This window comes from Equus caballus, chromosome 7 (genome assembly GCF_041296265.1).
Source record: "Equus caballus isolate H_3958 breed thoroughbred chromosome 7, TB-T2T, whole genome shotgun sequence".
NCBI classification, from domain to species: domain Eukaryota; kingdom Metazoa; phylum Chordata; class Mammalia; order Perissodactyla; family Equidae; genus Equus; species Equus caballus.
The window spans coordinates 72367865-72389983 of NC_091690.1; the positions used below are offsets into that span (position 1 = coordinate 72367865).

At 39.3% G+C, this 22119-nt stretch overlaps 1 protein-coding gene across 17 annotated transcripts in view; it reads right to left on the minus strand.

The window, feature by feature from the left end:
• PAAF1 (proteasomal ATPase associated factor 1) overlaps positions 1-22119 on the minus strand; it is a 43789-nt gene that overhangs the window by 10533 nt on the left and 11137 nt on the right. For 8 of the 17 annotated variants that reach the window (XM_070274419.1, XM_070274422.1, XM_070274418.1 and 5 more), the window contains 7 exons: positions 20625-20753; positions 20426-20515; positions 14734-14832; positions 13930-14080; positions 6079-6273; positions 2616-2707; positions 1138-1253 (listed from right to left, as the gene is read on the minus strand). In XM_070274419.1, coding sequence (XP_070130520.1) covers positions 1138-1253; positions 2616-2707; positions 6079-6273; positions 13930-14080; positions 14734-14769 — 590 coding nt within the window. In that variant the 5' untranslated portion in view covers positions 14770-14832; positions 20426-20515; positions 20625-20753. The remainder of the gene's footprint in view (positions 1-1137; positions 1254-2615; positions 2708-6078; positions 6274-13929; positions 14081-14733; positions 14833-20425; positions 20516-20624; positions 20754-22119) is intronic. The other 9 variants (XR_011441063.1, XM_023645761.2, XM_023645753.2 and 6 more) reach the window with 2 other exon arrangements.

A 22119-nucleotide genomic window follows, 5' to 3' on the forward strand; every position in this document is an offset into this window, starting at 1 on the left:
TACTTGTCAGACAGGGCAGCAGTGAGGAGTGTTCCATGTTTCTCTCTATGCTGTGCTACTGAGGGCAGGTCCTTTTCCTCTTTACTCGGTAACTTCCACTGGACAAGAGCCAATTAAAGCCCCATTTCCTTGGAGAAGCAGTCTCACCTTCTTCCCTCTCCTTGTCAGTGCTTCTTCAAATTCCTGTGTATAGTCCTGTCAGACCACTTGATCACACTGCATCACAACAGTCTTTTACTTGTCTGTCTTTACTGTTAGATTCCAAGGGCCCCAAAGGCAGAGTCTGTATCTTTTATTTCTGTTTTTCAGTGCCCTGTACAAAGCCTGGTGCCCACAGAAGTCATTCAATAAATATCAGGTGAACAAAGGAAAGAAATAGAAGGAGGAAGGGACAGAGTTGTAGAAATTGTTAAATCCTAGGACAGAGAGGTTGTATGATTCTCTCTGGGTATCTTTAAGATCAGCGTAAGGCCTGTTTTAGACAGGTATGAAAAGCTAAATAAACAGAGCTGCTTACTTGAACTAAAAATGATTGATCTTAGGTCAACCCAGACCTAATATCATAGAGAAAATTACTGAGCTCCTTAAGATTAAAAGTTCCACACAATCATTTTAAGTGAAATGTTAGTTCATTATTTAAGCTTAATTTCCAAAGCAATCACTAAGATAGGACAATCATGACAGTATAAATCAAATTATCTTTTATTTACTTATTTTTTCCCCTCTTTTAAAAAATTTTATTGAGGTTATATTGGTATAAAATATTGTGTAATTTCAGGTGTACATTATTACATATCAGCTTCTGTATAGACTACATCGTGCTCACCAGCAATAGTCTAGTTTTTATTCATCACCATACATATGTGCCCCTTCACCCCTTGTGCCCATGCCCCGACTCTCTCCCCCTCTGGTAACCACTAAACTGTTCTCTTTATCCATGTGTTTGTTTATCAAATTACCTTTTAATACGATTCCAGGAACAATAAGATCAGACAATTCACACTGGAAAATGCTTATAAATGGAAAAATATACCCTTGATTCAATAGTCATCTATACGCTAGGCTAATCAATGTTAACACCAATAAAAATTTCCACTCTGCAGAAGACCTGCATCATGCAAATGAATGGTGACTCACCTTGGATTCCGCACATCCAGCTGATAAATGTTTCCATCTTGTGTCCCAGCCAATAGCAAGAAGCCAGAGAGAAAAGTACAGCAGTTGAAGGCATCTGAGCCAATAAAGAGGAAGACCTGAGAACAAGTAGAGACAAAAATGCTGTTTAAAGATTAATTTGTTTCCAGGAATAGAAAGGCACCAAGAAAAGGAAAATTTTTACCATTTTTAGAGATATTTTTTTCTTCCCCCTTGAAGTACTCTCAATCTAAACTAAGCATTCACCAACAATTGAGGAGGAAGCAGTCCCAAGATTTCAGGAACCTAGGTTGGCTGAGGACTTAAGCAGTTTACATAACACCATACTCTGAGGTAGTAATTTTCAAACTATTATCCTTCAATACACTGACTCATAGGATCCTCAACACCAAAAATCCCTTTTTCCCCTCTTTTCATTACAACCCCCGTTTGAGAAACACTTGCAATTCACACATTTAAGTTTTGCTTCATGTCACTTGTAACAACCTTTTGAAGGGAGATACTTTGTAGGAAAAGAAACAAGCTTAAATAAAGTGGCAATTTAAAGAATCATAATTCTCCCTATGTACCTGAAAAAATAAATTATCAGATTTGTATTTAATGTTAGCTCAAACTGATTATTTCTCCATCAAATGTTCTAAAAAGGAAAGAAAAGAACAAAACAAAACAAACTCCTGATTTTCCTTTGGAAATAAAAGCCAGCATGGAAATTCAGAGTGCAAAGGCAATATGATCAACAATAATGATGTTCCTGGAACAAACTTGGAAAATGGAAACATTACCAGCACAATGAAGTAAAGAGATGAAATGAAAATACAAAGCCTGTGGCCAAACCAAATCATTAAAGTTGTCTGGCTGATGATGACATGAGCTGGAAATAAATTTTAAAAAATCTAATCCCAGAGACCATAGAGTTTAATTAAGAGCACAGTCTGCCCAGCAAAACCTCAGAAGATGAAGGAAGAAAATTCAACTAATTCTTCTGTAAAAGACAGGTCATTAATTGATCCAGAGCCCTGAAGCATGAGTCCTTTACTCAGAATTTCTTCACGTTGCCTTAGAGGTAGAAGGAAATTTATGAAACCTGATCATTCTACATACTGCACACTGAGGCCCAGGAGAGTAACTTATCAAAGATCACAAAGCAGCAGAGCATTTAATCCTCATCACAAAACCATACAAGGTAAGTCCTACTATGCCCAGTTTAGTGAGGAGGAAACTGAGGCTCAGAGAGGTTAAGAACCCATCCAAGGTCATAGCCATTAAGTGGGAGAGCTGGCATTTAGATGTTGCCCTTATCCCAACTTGATGTTCTTAATCACTACTCTGTACTGCCTGTTATGCAGCTTCCTCAAAAGGTAACCACAGGGAGCAAGCAGAAATGTTTCCAAAACAGCTTTCTAAGAATCAGCGTGACCCAGGTTGCCCTAGAATTCAAAGGTCTTAGAGGAACCACTTGCCGGCTGCCTGCTCTGTAGTCCCAAGCACTGAAGTTTCTTGTCTTCCCGGGCCAACAGCAGCATTTTCGACTCTGTTCCAACCTCCCGTTCACCTGCATGACAGATGAGCTATGTCAATAACAGGCTGGGCTGATCAGCTGGCAATACCCAGAAAGCACAGATACCGATGGCTGTTTACTGAATTACTGTTAATGATTCACTTATTAATTTAAAAAAGCACTTATTATGTTCTATATCTTGACTGTGGTATTTCTTTACATGACTGTACACATCTGCCAAAACTCACAGAACTATGCAATTTAAAAAGGTGACTTTTACTATATGTAAAATATATCTCAATAATTATGTTAAGAGAAATAAGCCAGACAGAGAAAGACGAACTCTGTATGACTCCACTCATAGGTGGAAGTTAACATATAGACAAAGAGAACTGATCGGTGGTTACCAGGGGAAAGGCTGGGTGGGGGGAGGGCACAAAGGGTGAAGTGGTGTACCTACAACATGACTAACAATAATGTACAAGTGAAATTTCACAAGGGTGTAAACTATCATAATCTTAATTAAAAAAACCTTCTGCCATAAAAAAACAAAAACAAAAACAAACAAACAAAAAATATATCTCAATAAACCCAACTTAACATGACAAGATACCATACTAGGAACAGTGGTACAATGTTGAACAAAATAGTCTCTGCCCTCAAGGTTCTTATGGTCTAGAAGTATTCATTCACTAAACAAATACTTATTAAGAGTCTACTATCAGGGCCAGCCCTGTGGCCAAGTGGTTAAGTTCGCACGCTCCATCTTCGGCAGCCCAGGGTTTTGCCAGTTCAGATCCTGGGCACGGACATGGCACTGCTCATTAGGTCACGTTGAGGCGGCATCCCACATGCCACAACTAGAAGGACCCACAACTAAAAATATATACAACTATGTTTTGGGGGGATTGGGGGAGAAAAAGCAGGGGAAAAAAGAAAAAGAAGATTGGCCACAGTTGTTAGCTCAGGTGCCAATCTTTAGGGGAAAAAAAAAAAGAGTCTACTATGTATCAGACATTCTGCTAGGTGCTGAGGAAATAGTGATGTACAAACAAGGGTCCTTACTCTCAAAAATTCTAGTGGAAATATGAAATAGTGGAATAGGTAAATAAACAGGTAGGATATTTTCAGACCGTGGTAAGTTCTACAGTGGGAATAAAACAGGAAAATATGATCAAAAGTGAGTAGATAGTGGGAAGACAGGTGGGGGAAGGTAACTTTAAATTTCAACTTTAAAAAGCCTCCAGGGAGGCCACTTTTCAACTGAGCCCTGAATGGTAAACAAGAAGCCAGTCATGTGAAGAGTTTCAGGAAGGACATTCCAGTCTAAGGGAAAAACAAAGCAAAGGCCAGGAGGCTGGCAGAGGCTGTGCTGAAAGAACAAACAGAAGGCCTGTACTGGAATACAGTGGGCCTGGCAGAAGGCAGTATGACACGAGGCTGGAGAGGAACGCAGGGGTCAGAAAGTGTAAAGGTTTGCAATAAGCCACGGTAAGGGGTTAGGATTTTCTTTCTTTTTTTCGCTGAGGAAGATTTGCTCTGAGCTAACATCTGTGCCAACCTTCCTGTATTTTGTATGTGGGTTGCTGCCACGGTGTGGCTGCTGGCGAGTGGTGTAGGTCTGTACCCAGGCACCAAACTTGGGCTGCTGAAGTGGAGTACACTGAACTTAACCACTAGGCCACTGGGCCGGCCCCCTAGAATTTTAATCAATGTATAGAAGGAGGCCACTGAGGACACCAGGGACAAAGGAGAGTGACATGAATGGATGTTTTTTTTAATGACCACACTGGTTGCTCTGAGGAGAACAGATTATAGGAGAACAGTACAGGCAACAGATGGTGACAGACTGGACCAGCAAGCTGACAAGAGGAAGAGTAGGAGGGAGAGGGCAAGGTGGAAACATTAGAAACACTCTGAAGGTAGAGATGACCGACTTTGCTGATGTGGGACATGAGGAAAGGCAGAGGTAGATGGTGAATAAATCTCAGGCTTTGGGCTTGAGCAAACGGGTAGATTGTGGTGCCATTTACTGAGATGGGAAAAAACAGATTTGGGGTAGGGGTAAATCAAACACACCATGTTAGACAAGGTAAATTCAAGCTAACTATTAGATATCTAAATAGAGTCTGAAACTCAGGAGAGAGGTCTATATTTTAGATACACTTTTGGAAATCACCAGCTTAAATACAGTATTTAAAGCCATGGAACTGATGAGAACACCTAGGGAGAAACTGTAGTTAGAGCGGAGGGCCTTCCAATATTTAAAGGTAGAAGGGCTGGCCTGATGGCCTAGTGGTTAGGTTTTATGCACTCAGCTCTGGCGGCCCAGGTTTGGTTTCCGGGCACAAACCTCCGCCACTCACTGGCGACCATGTTGTGGCAGCAACTCACAAATTGGTAGAACACAGAGGATTTTCGGGGCAGTAAAACTTCTGTATGATAGTATAATTACAGACACGTCATTATACATTTGTCCAAAACCATCAAATGTACAACACCAAGAGTGAATCCTAATGTAAACTATGGACTTTGAGTGATAATGATGTGTCAATGTAGTTTATCAACTGTAATAAATGTATCACTCTGGTGGAGATGTTGATAATGGGGGAGGCTGTGTGGGTGCGGGAGTAGAGGGTATATGAGAACTCTGTGTTTTCTGCTCAATTTTGCTGTGAACTTAAAACTGCTCTAACATATAAAGTATATTTTTAAAAAAATGTGAGAGGCAAAGATGATGGTAGAAAATAGTCCTATGGAAACAGAGAAGCAAGTATTAGTTATAAGCATGGGAAAATAAGAAAAGATTGCAAGGTGCCTTATTAGGACCTTTATCATTCTGACTCACCAGAGCCAGCATTCTACTCACCTATTTCCCATTACTACTACTCTTAATCCAACTCTGGCCCAGCCAAGCACATCTTTTTACCCAATAGTCAATTTCACCTCCAAGCTGTTTTCATGTGAACTGCCCCATCCCCTGCCCCAGCCCCCATTCTCCTATCCTTCCCATTCTTGTCTGATCAACTCAAATCCATCCTTCAAGGTTCAAGTCATCTTCTTTTGTGACATCCTTCTCATCTATACTAACCTAAAACACTCACTTCTTCCAAAAAACTATATTTGTGTTAAGAATCACTAAGTTACTTCAGCCAAAATCTTAGTGTTCTCTGTTTTACAGGCATTAGTTTCATCTGCTAAATTAGACTGCACTTACTCAAACGCAGTAACTATGACATACACTTCCTTTGTAGATTCCAAAGCAACAGAAACATAATAGGTATGCAATAAGTATTAATCTTATGGTGAAAAATAGAAATACCAGCTACAGAGCAGGAAACGACAAGGAAGAAAAGGAGAAACTAAAACAAACCCTGAAGGGGCCTAAGGAAACAAAATAAGCTCACATATCATTATCAACTTACTGGGCATCTGCTCAGGGGAGCCGAGGTTTATAGAATTGTCAGCAGCACCCACAGCCACTCCATTGATGGAAGAACCACAGTCTGCAATGACTCCCAGGCAGGCTGAGCGCCCACAATCCCAAAGTCGTGCTGTCCCATCTCGAGAACTAGATACCACATTCCTCCCCCGGTCAACAATGGCTGTATCTAGGACACCTGGCAAGCAAAAAAAAAGACCGTAAGACGGAGTAGGTAGCAAAAGAACTACAAGGGCAGGGCTGGCCCCGTGGCCGAGCAGTTAAGATTGCACACTCCACTTCAGTGGTCCAGGGTTTCATGGGTTCAGATCTTAGGCATGGACATGGCACCACTCATCAGGCCACACTGAGGCGGCATCCCACATAGCACAACCAGAAGGACCTACAACTAGAATATATAACTAGGTACTGGGAGGCTTTAGGAAGAAGAACAAAGGTAAAAAAAAAAAAAAAAGAAGAAGAAGAAGATTGGCAACAGATGTTACCTCAGGTGCCAATCTTTTAAGGGGAAAAAAAAGAACTACAAGGGCAGAGAAAATGGAGCTGCATAAATAACTCCATTCCTTCAAAAACATGTACTGGGTATGTACTACATGCTGGGCATGTTCAAGTGCTAGAAAACCAGAAATAAACAGAAGAGAGTCCCTGCTTCCCTACGGTTCAAAGACTAGCTGTGAGAAACAGCCATGGAAAAAGAAGCTTTGGATTTAAGTTTTAGTGGGGTGTTCTACAGCAGTGGTTTTCAATTTTTTTTTTTTTTTGAGGAAGGTTAGCCCTGAACTAACTACTGTCAATCTTCCTATTTTTGCTGAGGAAGACTGGCCCTGAGCTAACATCCATGCCCATCTTCCTCTATTTTATACATGGGACACCTACCACAGCATGGCTTTTGCCAAGTGGTGCCATGTCCACACCTGGGATCTGAACCGGCGAACCCCGGGCCACTGAGAAGCGGAATGTGTGAACTTAACTGCTGCGCCGCCAGGCCGGCCCCCAAGTTTTATTTTTTAAAACCTGTTTTTTAAGTAAAAATTAAGCAGACATCTTAGAGAGTTCAGTTTGAAAATCACTGTCTTACAAGATCCATTGAGAACTAATTGAATGGGTTAATTTCCCCATCTTAAAAAAGGATGCGACTTCTGCTCTGGCCAAGATGGAGTAGCCCTATTCCTCCCAGGTCTTTCCCCTCACAACTAAAAAACCTGGACATAACACAACAAACAAGCATAGGAGGCTGGAAAATGAAAAAAGAAGGCAGACCACCTAGGAACCTCAGGACTGGAAGAGCAACAGGGCAATGAGTTCCCTGGATTTCCCCAACATTCCCATATATCCTGGACAGGACACTGCGGAAGCCTCCAACATGGAACTGATAAAGACAGGCACAGATGAAGAAAACAAACAAAAAAACACCAGGAAAGTCTATTGCCCCTAGGCAAAAGACTGGGAAATGGGTGGCCTAACAGAACAGAAAATTTTTTTGGTAATATTCACCTTACTCAAACAGTTACAGAAAAACTGCTACCTCCCCTCCCCTAAGGTTTCAGCGGGGCTGAAGAGGAAGTAATCTTCTACTTCACCCCCCATGGAAGCAGGAGGCAGCACTCCAACTCCTCCCCACTCCAGTGACTTGACCAGCATTGACCAGAACGAGGTGGTGGGAGGTAGTACTCCACTTCTTCCAGCTCCCACCACTGGTGTCAAGTCAGCCAGGAACTGAGCCTACACTTCCTTCATCCCCTCCCCTGCTGTCAGCAGGAAACTGAGCTTACAAGTCCACCTGAAGGCAAGAAGGTGGTGCAAGTTGAGGTGGTACAAGTCAGTGCCCCACTTTCACCAGGAGGGGGTCAGCGGTGCCAAGAGGGAAGCTGAGGTCACATCTCATCAGTTTGCAGAGGCAGTGTGAGCCAGTGCTCCCCTTTCACCAGAGTAGTGTTAGAGGAGCCCAGCAGGAAGCTGAGCACACACATCTATCAGGCCCCTGTACCATACCTTGACAAATAAGATCCAGAGTGTTACAATATCCAAAATGTCCACAGACTTTATAATTTTTTTTAAAGATTTTATTTTTTCCTTTTTCTCCCCAAAGCCCTCCGGTACATAGTTGTAAATTCTTCGTTGTGGGTCCTTCTAGTTGTGGCATGTGGGATGCTGCCTCAGCGTGGCTTGATGAGCAGTGCCATGTCCGCACCCAGGATTCGAACCAACGAAACTCTGGGCTGCCTGCAGCAGAGCGCGCGAACTTAACCACTCGGCCATGGGGCCAGCCCCTTTGAAGCCCTTTATTACCTGTTATCTGAATATATGCTATGGGCTCTAGCCTCAGAAGCACACAGCATTAAAAGGTAGAGATAGTCATGGACATAAAGAGTTAGAATAAAGTGGCAAATATGTGCTAACACAGGACTGTACAGAGTAAAAGGTATTCCGACCCTATGGTGTCACAGGCAGGGCTAGCACTTGTTTTCTTAAAACCCACTTACTGATTCTATTATAGGCACCCCATAAACACTTGCAGATTGAGAATAAGAGTACCTGACTGAAGGTCAGGTTAGTGATCTGTGGCTTGCTCCCATTCCTCTCAAGGTAAGGATGACTTGAGATATACAAATCTTGACAAAAACTCTACAGGATAACTCAACATAAGGAATAGATGATGGATGACCCACGCAAGTAACCACATGCCTCAATTCTTAGTGGAAATTTCACTTTGAAAATTTTTTTCAGAAAAAGATGAGTTTATGAAAATGCCACAAACTGAAAAAGTAGCCAACTTAGGGCCTGTCAGCAAATACGATTAGAGACAACTCAGGTGGGACCTAATCAAGTGTCAATTTCTAAATACATCCAACTTAAAATAAAAACTAAATCCCATTTATACAGCTAACTATAGTTTTTGGAAAAATAAAATGTAATCCTTGCAATTATATATCCACTGGATAAAAGCCACTTTAGACAAGGTTTTTAAGGTAACCTTCCTCTCAGAAACAGATCTAACGAGGCAATATGTTTTGCTGCTATTTTATGTTTCTTATTTACAACATATTTCGTAACGGCAAAGTATTCTGAGTTTGGAAAATCCACCTTTCCACTCTATCTCCACAACACATTCAGCATAAACCAGCTAGAAAAAGATTTTAGATTTTTTAAGAATCTCAAGGAATCACCAATAGGAACATTAGGAAGGGCCTTCAGCTCTTATTAAGCAATCAAAGATCTGTTTATCTCTTTATTGGCAAGTTCTAACTGCTATTTAAAAATGTTATTGAGTTCCATGGAAGTAACGCAAACTTTTTAAAAAAATAGTTCTGAAAAGTATCCAAGGCAGGATGCTATGGCTGTGGCTAGGGAGCTATGAATGGTATTAACTATGTACAAATTTCAAGTAACACTTAGCAAAGAGCTGCCATCTAGAAAGTTTCCTTTTTCTATAAAAGTAGAGTAGAAAATTATCACCCTCTCTCTAATAAAATGTCACTCACAATATATTGGCATCTAGTGTGGGTCTCTTCACTCTTAGATGACAAGAATAAAAGAAAGAGGAGTCCTACAGGAGCAGGAACTTATGAGGAATTACTTTAGAAAAAAGCTATGAAAGTAGCAGGAATGCCTTTGTAACAGAAGCAGCCACAGCTAAGACCTACCAGAAGCTGCAAAGACTTTAGATACCAAACCAAACAGATACAAGTCCTCAACAAAGAAACAAGATCAAAAAGTATTTGCCTTCAAGAAAAGATTCAGCTGCATCACATATAAACATCCTAGCTAAAGTCTGGGAAATAAGAACAACGTTAGACGAAACTATGACTGAGATCAATATTAGGAAGAAACAGAGCAAATTTCATATTTCTAGACATGTTTTTTAACACATTTCCTCTGTTAAAATTATCTAGTTTTACTATTAAGCTGTTTTAATGTTGCTAGGGAGCAAGATACATATGTGTACATGGGAAAACTAACGACTGTTTCTCAGATCTCAGAAAAAAATGAACCTTGAAGCACCTAGTATTACTTGGAGGCAGCATATCCTATTTCAAAGAAAGTATATAAGAGCTTGAAGGGGCTGGCCCCATGGCCAAGTGGTTAAGTTTGCACGCTCTGCTTTGGTGGCCCAGGGTTTCACTGTTTTGGATCCTGGGTACAGACCTCACACCATTTGTTGGGCCATGCTGAGGGGGCGTCCCACATAGCACAACCAGAGGGACCTACAACTAGAATATACAACTATGTAGGGGGCAGGGTAGGGGGAGGACTTTGGGGAGAAAAGGAAAAAAAAGAAGAAGAAGATTGGCAACAGATGTTAGCTCTGGTGCCAATCTTCAAGAAAAAAAAAAGCTGGAAAATAATAGCCCAAGTGCTGAAAATGCAACCTAGTTTCTTAAAATTATTCTACAAATGTAAGCATCTTTCCTACTCTAGTGAGCCAAAAAACCCTCAACCAATCAACTGAAATGGTGTTTCATTTGGTCTAAAAGTTTTCAGATTATGAAAGATCTGGTCCTTATTACAAAGAATTAGTATTATGAATATATACCTCCAAATCCACCAACCTTAATTTGAAAATTTCAAACTGGTTAAAGTACACTTTAGAGCTACTTAGTAAACTCATATATTACAAACACAAAACTACTTTTAGTTCAACTTTTCATTGGAAAGATTTAGAAACATACACAAATCTTACCTCTGCATGTTAATTAAGTAAAAAACACACTAATCCTTTAATTATATATAAAATATGTATCCAAAAGTATTAGGGAAGATCAGTTACATATTATCTAGGGTCATATTTGTTTCCACTGGAAAATGTCTACTCTATCAGAAATAACAATTTCCGCTTTTCACATTTGACAAGTATGTTAAAACATAAGGCTCACCTTTCCTGGCAGAAATTAAAATTTAGTTTTATATTTTATATGAACAATAATAATATTTACTGTGCACTTATTATATACCAGGGATTATGTTAAATCCTTCATATGCATCATCTCATTTAATACTACTATCTCCATTTTACATCTGAGGAAATTAAGGTTCAGAAAAGTTAAGCAACTTTCCAAGGTCACACAGATTGTAAGTGGAAGAATTAAAATTTAAACCAAGATTTGTATGTCTCCAAATCCCAGTCTACTGTATCATTATGTTTTCTTTTTTTTTCTTTTTCTGTTTTTTCTCCCCAAATCTCCCCCAGTACCTAGTTGTATATTTTAGCTGTGGGTCCTTCTAGTTGTGGTATGTGGGACGCCACCTCAAGATGGCCTAATGAGCGGTGCCATGTCCATGCCCAGGATCTGAACCAGCGAAACCCTGGGCCGCCAAAGCAGAGTGTGTGAACTCAACCACTCGGCCAGAGGCCGGCCCCATTATCATGTTTTCATATACTAGAAGCTGTAAGCAAGCCAGGGACTTAATTAAGCTAACAAAAGGTTATCCTTTACAACAGATCTTCATACAGAGCTACTTTATTAGTGTCCTAATGCAATAAGCATCAGACTAGGTTCAGTGCAGTCTTCCTGGTGTTTTCTTTTATATCTTGCTTGCCAAGACTTACTCTAGGCAATAAAAGGCCATGTTCGCTTTCAACACTTATTATCTTCTGCTTCTCTTATTTAGTCACCACTTGTGAAACCACTAAGGATCACAAATGCAGGTAATAATTCTTTACTCTGTTTTTATGTGGTTCATGGCTTTCGTTAATAAAATGCTTCAAAATCTCATAACTAAAGATATTGTAAAACAGGAGACACAAAGCAACTTGGAAGTCATTTGGCCAGAGTGACAGAAATGCTGCTAAGCTATTGGAGATTAATCTTGATTTTTGCTTTGTACTGTAGAAGAATGGGCAGCCCCAAACCCAGGGCTACTTTACAGAACTAACTGGAGAGGAGCATCCAAGACCTGACAAATGTCAGCCTGGATCTGACTTCATGTCATTTCTCCTAAAGTTTATCATTTTTGTTCAATATAATAAAAACTCTCCTCCTTATACTCTGGAGAAGCCCCCACCCCTCTCCCAGGACTTTCTCACAAGGCCAAAAGAATGGAACAACTATATGAATAAAAGCTTAAATCTGGGGCTGGCCCCGTGGCCGAGTGGTTAAGTTTGCGTGCTCCGCTGCAGGTGGCCCAGTGTTTCGTCGGTTTGAATCCTGGGAGTGGACATGGCACCACTCATCAAACCACAACTAGAAGGACCCACAACTAAGAATATACAACTATGTACCGGGGGGCTTTGGGGAGAAAAAGCAAAAAAAAAAAAATCTTTAAAAGCTTAAATCAGATTAACAAACACTGTGTAATTCACTCTAAGCTAAGTGACACGTGTTCTTAAGAAGCAGGGAAGAAGGCTGGGAGAATTAGGATTTATGTGGAGGGCACACTCAGTATCTGCAGTAATCCAAAGGTATTCCTAAGCTGATTGTGCACTGACGTTGAATATGCATCTTATTAAGTTCAACATGCACAGTCATGCCTTGTTCCATTGGAAAGTTTCCCCATGCCTCACACACTCAGAAGGATGGCCAGATCTGAGGTGAATCCTTCAGTGTTCCTCTAGACTCCTTTGGCTCCTGGACTCCCCAACTGTGCAGGACGCTTTGACTCCTTAGACCTGTCAGTTCTTCATGCTGAACGTGAGGAAGGCTCCAAATGTCCTTTCTATTCCTTCTCAGTGCACCTACATACTCACAGTTTTAGAAGTAAGGCATTCATTTGCTAAGGTTAACACATGCGTTTGCTAGATGATCTGTATGTAATATGGCAAATCAATATAAAGAAATATTAAAACTTAAAACTGAATTTCTATATGCAAGTTATTTATAATATAGTCAGGTACACAAGGCAAATACCATAAGTACACAACAATACATAATTTCCAAATGAGTAATATAGATGATATGCGTTATGGTTCCAAGGGAGGGATCAAGGTAAGGAATTACCTAGGAATGTTATTAGATTTTCAAAAATATCCAAACTTGTAAAATAAGAATAACATATTTATCACCTTTTTAACATTCCAATTAAGGATAAAATATCTTCAGATTATAGTTCTTTCCCAAAAAACCAACCAATCAGTTACAAGGGGAAGATGTTCTCATTCTGTCCCTATAGTCTGCTATCAATTGGTTACATGGTTAATCCTTTTTTTCGGTGAGGAAGATTAGCCCTGAGCTAACATCTGCCACCAATCCTCCTCTTTTTCCTGAGGAAGACTGGCCCTGGGCTAACATCTGTGCAAATCTTCCTCTATTTTATATGTGGAACGCCTGCCACAGCATGACTTGATAAGCAGTGCGTAGGTCCATCCGGGCCCAGGATCCGAACCTGCGAACCCCGGGCCACCAAAGCAGAGCGTGCAAACTTACCACTATGCCACTGTGCTGGCCCCTGTCTAATCCACTTTTAAAATCTGAACTGTGATTTAAAGCCATGGGAATCAACAGTCAGTAGTAAGCTCTATCTCTGATGTCTGATGATGCAGCCATTTGCTACCCAGCTTCTACTGTCACCTCAGCCAAAGGACTAATAATGAGAAACTGTGGGCATACCTCTCCTCTCTTTTTTCCCCAGCACACAAGTAGATGATCTCCTAGGGAGGACTTTTTCCTTTATCAATTGTGGAAAACAACTTCTGTGTAAGGCAGTTAGTTTTAGACAGCAATAACAAGACTGAGTAACAAAGGAATTTCTAATCCTTGGAGAAATAGCAGCTCATTTAAATGGCCAGTTGGATGAATGATTTGTGTTTTTGTGGATAAGTGGCTTCTGTTTCTGTCTTCCTGGTGATTTGTCTCTGGGGCTGATTAGAGAAGTCTTTTGGCGAAATCACCACTCATACCTCCTTTGTGACCTTTGAAAGTCACTACGCAGCTAGCATCTTCAGCTGACCAGATCTTCAGTTGGGCATCCATACCCCCACTCAGAACCACAAGGCCTGATGGGAAAAACCTGCAACAATTCACATCAAACACATGTCCTTCCAATACTCTCTGGAAAAACAAAAGAAAATTTCACGCTAGTTCTCTTGTCCATCCCTTGAGTTCTCTTACCTCCCATATCCTTAGTGCCTTAAATGAAATATCTACATGCTACACCCACATGCTGGGTTTTAAAATTAAAGAGGTCCGAAGGATCTCTTTAGCTCATCTGTCTACAAGGTAGTATTCTAAGATTGTTGGTTCCCTTTCCTGGGTTTTGGCTACAAATGTTGTGGATTGGAACTCCACAGCTTTCACAGCCATCCCTAAGCCTAGTTCTATACATAAGGAGCTGAGGAGGCTTGAGGACTCTTTTACTTACCTCTTAAAATCCTCTGTACAGGCTGGGGGCCTCAGCCATAGAATCAGTGTAATAGCCTAGCTACTCTCTCCTAGAAACTGATAACTGAAGGCAGCTCATACAAAGGGATCACCAGTTAAGACATTCACTGGCCTGCCTCCTCCACAGTTCCAGCCCCAATTTATTCTGGCAAATCACCAAGCTTGAGGATGGTTCTTACATTAACAAATGGGAGAGCAAAGATCAACTGAAGTGCAGTGGTCCTACATTTTTAGAATGGGCCACTCTTCTTTTCACGACCCAGTCTAAAGTTTCTCCGACCACCCTTCAAGCATAAGACCTAAAGTATAATCAAAGTCTTTACTCTGAGCTCTCCATTGGAAGCTTGCCAGATCTTCATGCTCCCATCAGAACTAGAAGATACACCAAGGCCTCCTCCACTAGAAATGTCCAGGCATGTCACCTGTTCAAAAGACAAAACAATCAGTGTTACAAACAGTGAAACGCTCTTCTTCCCTTGAAATATGTCACAACCCCCCCACCCCCCACTTCACACTTCTCTAAGACTTCTTCAAGTCCCAACACAAAGGACATGTGTTTCCTGTGAAGGCTGAGTTATCTCACCAATCTCCCAACAAGGCTAGAGCCAACATCTTCTATTTCTCAAAACAAAAAGATATTCTTGTATTCATCTATAGTCTCCTGCCTTAACTAAAAAGTTTTCCCTATCCTCATATCATTTCCATAGTTTCCATCTTTTGCTATTTTATTTTAAAATTAAGATACCTCTCCTAATTCTTATGAACCCACTTACACAAAAGACAGTCTTCCAAGATGCACCAGAAGAATTCATGGAAGCAAAGATGCTTCCAACTGACTGCTTTACATTCCCTCTGTAAAATCCTAAGAGTGTGTGTGTTCGTATTTCAGAATATGTAACAGAGAATTCTCAGATTCTCTTACACAATTTCAATGCTAACAATCACTCCACGCATAAGCCATGATCAGAATGCCAAGTCTCCTTCATACACAGGCATACATACACTTATTAAAAAACATCCAGTTACAAATATTCCAGAAATGCAAGACTGAGATATATAATCCCAGACATATTCCCAGCAACAATGATTCCCATATGACCTAAATTATTATAGAAAAAGTAGGGATTTTTGCTTTAATTATCAAGCCTCCATTTTACTTTGTTCTATGCCAATTATACCATAATCAATAGGTTTGGCAAGAACTAAAGGGATAAGTGGGTCAACTCAAACACTTTCTAAGACTTTTTCTTTAATTTGGTTCCTCAGAATAAAAAGACTGTTAATTATAGATCCTTTAATTTTAAGGATTATGACAACAATTAACATTTTTTATCATGTTTTATCATTCATAAAACATTTCCAAATACATTATATCATTTGATCTCATAATAATCCCATTCTGCTCCTAGCTTCCCATCACTGGGTGGTGAGGTAAATTTGACATAGCCCTGCCTTCACATTCTAGTGTAGGAAACATCTCTCTCAGATCTATTTCTTCTTCAACACTACTGCTACCACCCTAATCCTGGACCTTAACTCTGACGGCTGGTACTGTCAATTAACTTCTTTCAACTCTATATCTGGCTCCCCAACTACATGATGAGCTCTTAAGTGTCAGAACTATGTTCAGGAATTTCTTCCACAAATCACAGGCTATGTACATAGTAACTATTCAACAAATACCAAATGATAGCAGTTTGAGAACAGAGATGAAGTATCTCATCAACACTAGGTAGGAAAGTAAAGTCATCTGACTTGTATCAACAAGACCAACTACTGTCTCTATTAGCAGGACCCCAGAAACAAGACATATTTAAACACTTTCCTACTCACTCTGAAATCAATTTAATCCCTAAAACAACATGGTTCAACCTCTTTCCTGACTCAGGTGGCATTTATCTGACCGTCTGCTAAGCAGACTTTTGGCTTTATACCAGACACCTCAAACTTAACATGTAAGAAACAGAACTTGTAAGTCCCATTACTCCATACCAATACTACTACTTGTCCCCCAATTAATAAATGGCACCACAATTTGCCCGATTCTCAGGCCATGATTTTAGGCATCATCCCAACTCATTTTCTCTCACATCTCACATCCAAGTCACTAGCAAATCCTGTCTGGCCCCACACTGCCAGAATGTAAGCTCTACACCACAGATTTATTCATTGCTACAGCTCCAGTGCCCAGAATACCAGGAACATAGCAGGTGATCAATAAATTGATGAATCACCTAATAATGAGCTCGAATAAGAAATAGAAAAGGGGCACAATTAATGATTTATAAAAAAAGACCCACTTCTCAAAAGGTGAGTGGTTTTCCCAACTCTCCCAAGGAGTTCATCACTTTCTCCCCCAGTGGTTTTCAGCACTATGTTCATATATTGTAGCTGTCGTCAACTAGGGGTGAATTTGTTCCTGAGGGGATATTTGGCAATGTCTGGAAACATTTTCAGTTGACACAGCTGGGGGTAATGTCCCACTGGCAACTCGTAGGTAGAGGCCAAGGTTGCTGCTAAACATCCTGCAGTGCATAAAACAGACCCCTACAATAAAGAATTATCCAGCTCACGATGTCAATAGTGCCAAGGCTGAGAAACTGACGTATCGTACTATATCCTCTCAGTTAATATGCTGTCCCTGGAGGGGACAGGGATATTATGTTATTTATCTGTGTTACATATCTCTGGGGCCCTAGGTCCCAGACCTAAAAAGTAATTAAGTCAGAACTATCCATTTCTTTCAAAGTGATAGGACACTGAAGAGCAGATTATAGGTCATACCAGCTGTCTCCTTCCTCCAAACTTTTATTTAAGAAAAAGAGGAAAGGGAACTAACATTTATTGAATAGTTATTATGTGCCAGACATGTAACAGACACTACTCTCCTATAATCCCCCCAAAAATCTATAAGATAGGTATTATTCCTATTTTTCAGATGAGGAATCTGAGGTTTAAGAGGTGATTAAGTAATTTCCCCAAGGTGACATAGCAGAGCCAGGATACAAACCTAGGTCAGAGTTTAAAGCTAAAGATGTATTCCCTAGTCACAGCAAAAAAACAGACAGATCAATGGGACAACCCTACATAAAGATGACAATTCAAGTCAGTGAGATAAAGGATGGATTACCTCCTAAGGTTGCAACTTACTAATCATTTCAAAAAGAATTGTTATATCCCTACTTCAAACCAAATAACAAAAATAAAGCTTGAAATGTAAAAAAAAAAACAAACAAAAAAAACAAAGAAAATATTGTATGTATAATTTTATTTAACAGTTATATTGTGCTTACTATGTTCCAAATTCAATTCTCACTGCTTGAATCCTCATAACAACCCTAAGAGATAAATATTAAATATTAATTTTACAGATAAGGAACCTGCAGCACAGGGAAGTCAAGTTCCTGGCCCAAAGTCACACAGTCAGTAAATGGCAGAACCACCGAAATTTGAATCCAAGAAGTCAAATCCAATGAGTTTGTCTTTAGAATCTGCTCTTATACATTATGCTATACAATTAAAAGTGAATATATATAAACTCATGGACTACTTTATGCAGGACCCCAAAGGCAGTTACCATAAAGGAATAAACTGATAGGTCTTATTATCCAGAAATATTAAATATTTGTGTGTCAAAAGACACTATAAACAAATTTAACAGTAAAAAATAAGCTAGAAAAAACTATCTGAAAAATACAGGGCAAGGGATCAATGCCCTTAATACAAGAAGAGCTCCCACCAATAAAGAAAACATCCACACTTAGAAAAATCAGCAAATGACATGAAGAGCAGCCAAAAAATATATGAAAAAGTGGTCAACCCTTGATTAAGCAAAGGAACGTAAATTAAACTAACAAAGAAATACCATTTCTCAAATTGGTAAAACTTAAGAAAAAATTCTAATATCCAGTATTGGCAGAGTGTATGAAGTCAGGCTGGCAGAAAAGCAATACAGTAAAAAGCCCTTTTAGTCAATTGATAGGGCCCAGTGGTAGGTCAAATAATCAAAAAATTCAGTTAAAAAAAATTAAAAAAAGTAGAAAATAATAAAAAATGATACACAAATACCTACATTTTACTTTAACTCAAATAAATAAATGTACATTAAAATTCACTAATCTTTTCATTAGTCCACTGATTACTACAAAGAAGCTTCACCTTGACTTTCTTATAATAAACTATAACCAAAAGGCACAATTTACAACTTCCAGTTTCTTTAAAGGCAAATCTTTACTCACACTTACAAAGCAGTTTAAGAGCAAAACTTCATCTAGTGCTTCTTTCAATCTTTTCCCTAACATTTTGCATTTATCTTGCCTACACATAATATAATAGCAGCCCATGTTTACCAAGTCTTTACAAAGAAATTAAGTTAGTTTTCAAATAATCACTCTCTGCCTTTTCACACTCATATTTCATTGGTTTAACATATTTAATTAATTAACATAATTTCAAAAATAATATAACTGGCATTGTAACTGATCCTCGGTAAGCATTCGACTTAACCGGCAGTGTCAGAGTATTCAGACCTCCGGGAAGAGCTTGAGCTGCAAACATGCTGTGGCATCAGTCAGTACCTTTTACAGAGGAAATGCAGAGCAGTGGGTGACTCAACAAATCAGGTAAATGAAGGTCAGTTAGAACACACCAAAAGCCTTATAATTTGCATTACCTGTGACTCAGCAATTCTACTTTTATAAATGCATTCTAACCTCTTCCTATTTTTGTGAGCAAAGGGTTAGCTATAAGTATATCATCAAAATATGAAATCAGAAACACCCGAATGTCCAGTAATATGAGACTGGAGAAACTAATTATAGTAAAGTCATAGGGTGGAACACTATACAGCTCCTAAAAGAATACAGAGAAAGATGACATAAAATGAGGTACATAATATATTATTAAGGAATAAAAAGCAAGTTATAAAACAGCATGTACTGTAAAAACCTATTTCAGTAAAATATTTACATATATTTTGGTAAAATATTTTTTAAAAAAATATTGAGAGGTTCAAGCAAAACGATATGTAAAGCTCAGCACAGTGCTGGCACATAGTAGGGCAATGAATAAATATTAGCTATTACCACTATGATTATTATTAATAAAGGCTATATAACAAAAGTTCACAACAGTTATCTTTAGGTTGTAGAAGTATGACTGATTTTCACTTTCTTTTATATTTCCTAAATTTTCATCACTAAACATATATTTGTTTTGCAATAAGGGTAAAAAATAGCTATTTTTAAAAATAATACCACACAATAAGAAGTGGAAGGCTTTAATATAATCAGTTTATCCACCTCTTTCTCACTTTTGCTTACAAAAACATCATGGTAGTAGAAAGGTCTTTATCACAAAGTCTTTTCAAAATTATTCTTCGGGGGCCAGCCCCATGGCAGAGTGGTTAAGTTCTCATGCTCCGCTTCGGTGGCCCAGGGTTTCACCAGGTCAGATCTTGGGTGCAGACCTAGCACCACTCATCAGCCCATGCTGAGGCAGCGTCCCACATCGTAGAGCCAGAAGGACCTACAACTAGAATATACAACTACGCACTGGGGGGCTTTGGGGGGAAGAAGCAAAAAAAGAAGACTGGCAACAGATGTTAGCTCAGGTGTCAATCTTTTTTTTAAAAAAAGGAAAGAAAATTATTCTTCAATATGTTGTACCTGGAATTTTGAGAAAACGTCCTGTTGGCAAAAAGGAACAGAAATACGACAGTGGCAAATTATGCAAACATCAGCTACTATCATCACTATCCAAAAGGTGGTAAGTAGTTCTGCTATAATATGTACAAGGAAATTTCACACAATTCCTTTCTCTAAGATTACTAGTGAGCATATACACATTCTATGTAGACCCAAGTACCAATTTTGCCAAACGTTTCACACTTCATCAGCTGTATTATCTTACAATGCAAAGTAAATGGAAGACATTAATTATGAAAACATTCATAGCACTAGACAAGCAGATAAAATGAAAAATTAACATGCTATTACATTTTCTCAAAATACTTACACTCTTTGCATGAATTCTGGGAAAAGTAGTACATGGTGCCAAAAACTTCGAAGATGCATTTTCCTTTGGACATGAAATATGAATGCTTTTCTAAACAGAGGGGGAAAGATGAAATTCATCAGTAAAGCTACTCCAGTGGAATCAAGGCCTCTTAAAGAAAATATTAGGATGACAAGAAATTCTCATCTTTTAAGTGTACCTTCTCTAATCCTCCTTCCCCAGCCCATAAAACTATCACGCCTCACAGACGAACAGTTCTTTTACTGCAGAGGGCTGCAATATGATTTGGTACCGATGAGCTGCCATTATCTTTTTCTGTTGAAGTAAACTGTACCATAGAAGACAGACCAACAATAAGATACAGTTGACAAAGGTGAGACCATTAATTTTTAGAAGAAAATCTAACACCAGTACTCTCAATTAGCACCAGAGCAAGGAATAGGACCAACAGAAGAGTTCATAAAGAGATGTGAGAAAACAGCACTAGCCTCCAAGCCTGGGGCCTCACAGATTAGTTTACAAGTAAACTTGCTGCCTGTAAGACTTGCAGAGAAAAGCTTAGGCTACTGACATCTACAGGTACCAGAGAAAAGTGGTAAAGTAAATTACGGTACACTCATACAATGTGTAGGCCCTGGTCAAGCTTGTGGGGCCCATTCCACCTAGGACTTCAACTGACTGTACATGTTTGTAGATAGGTCACTGTCAGAGAGCTGTATTATGATTGCCCAGGTGTTTTGCCTAGTCATTATCACATCTTTCAGCTACTGTAGCAAGACAACACTGGTGACACAGTAGGAAATTGCACCTAGAATCAGATGTTAGATTCAGGCTATATGACTTGCTAAAGGCAGCCTTTGTAACCATTTAAGGTAGAACGTGTTGATGCATAAAAGGCTAGATAAACGTTTTTCAAGTATTCTTGCAAAATGACAGTCCCTTACTCTAACCAGTAGAATACCACCACCACCACCTAAGGATATATTGTCTCATATAGAGAGCTGAGGAGCTGCACTCACTAAACAGCCCTTAATCTGCTATTTCTTCTGTAGCAGCACTCCAAAGTTTCTGGAAATTCTACTGGACAATGAAAATGTCTTCAGTAATCAAGATTTTCTGAACCTCTTTATAAGGTTAATCTATGTACAATAAGCACGGGTTCTCACAGTTCATTAGTTTTGAAATCATAATATTCTCATCACTAAAAATCAATATGCTCTTATTACAGGTCTTCCACTCCTTTAAAAAGAAAATCAGAATATTCATATAAACAGTACTTTCTTAGCTAGTATACGCACGCCTGGCTGCCTGCAGGCCTTTCATTAAATGAGTTTTTGCTTCTAACACATGACAAAGCCCATATAGCTGCAAGAGAGCTGACCTGGATTTGGAATTGCCTCCTGTACCCAAAACTATAGTGTCAGCTAAAGTCTACTGGCTAAATATTCCTGCTAGCAAGGGTGCAAGGAGCTCCAAGAGCTTAGTGTTCAGGATTCTGTAAGAATTGGGTTTTCTCTCGGAAGACTTAATTTCTTTGGGGCTGATTACAGGAAAGATTTCAAGAATCAGTGGTTTTCTTGTGCTTATCAATCCTGCAAATCAATCTTTAATCCATAACCAGGCTATGGAGGAAGATAAATGTGGAACTACCTTCCAATGTAAGCAGTGGAGAATCGTGCTGTTAATGAAAATAT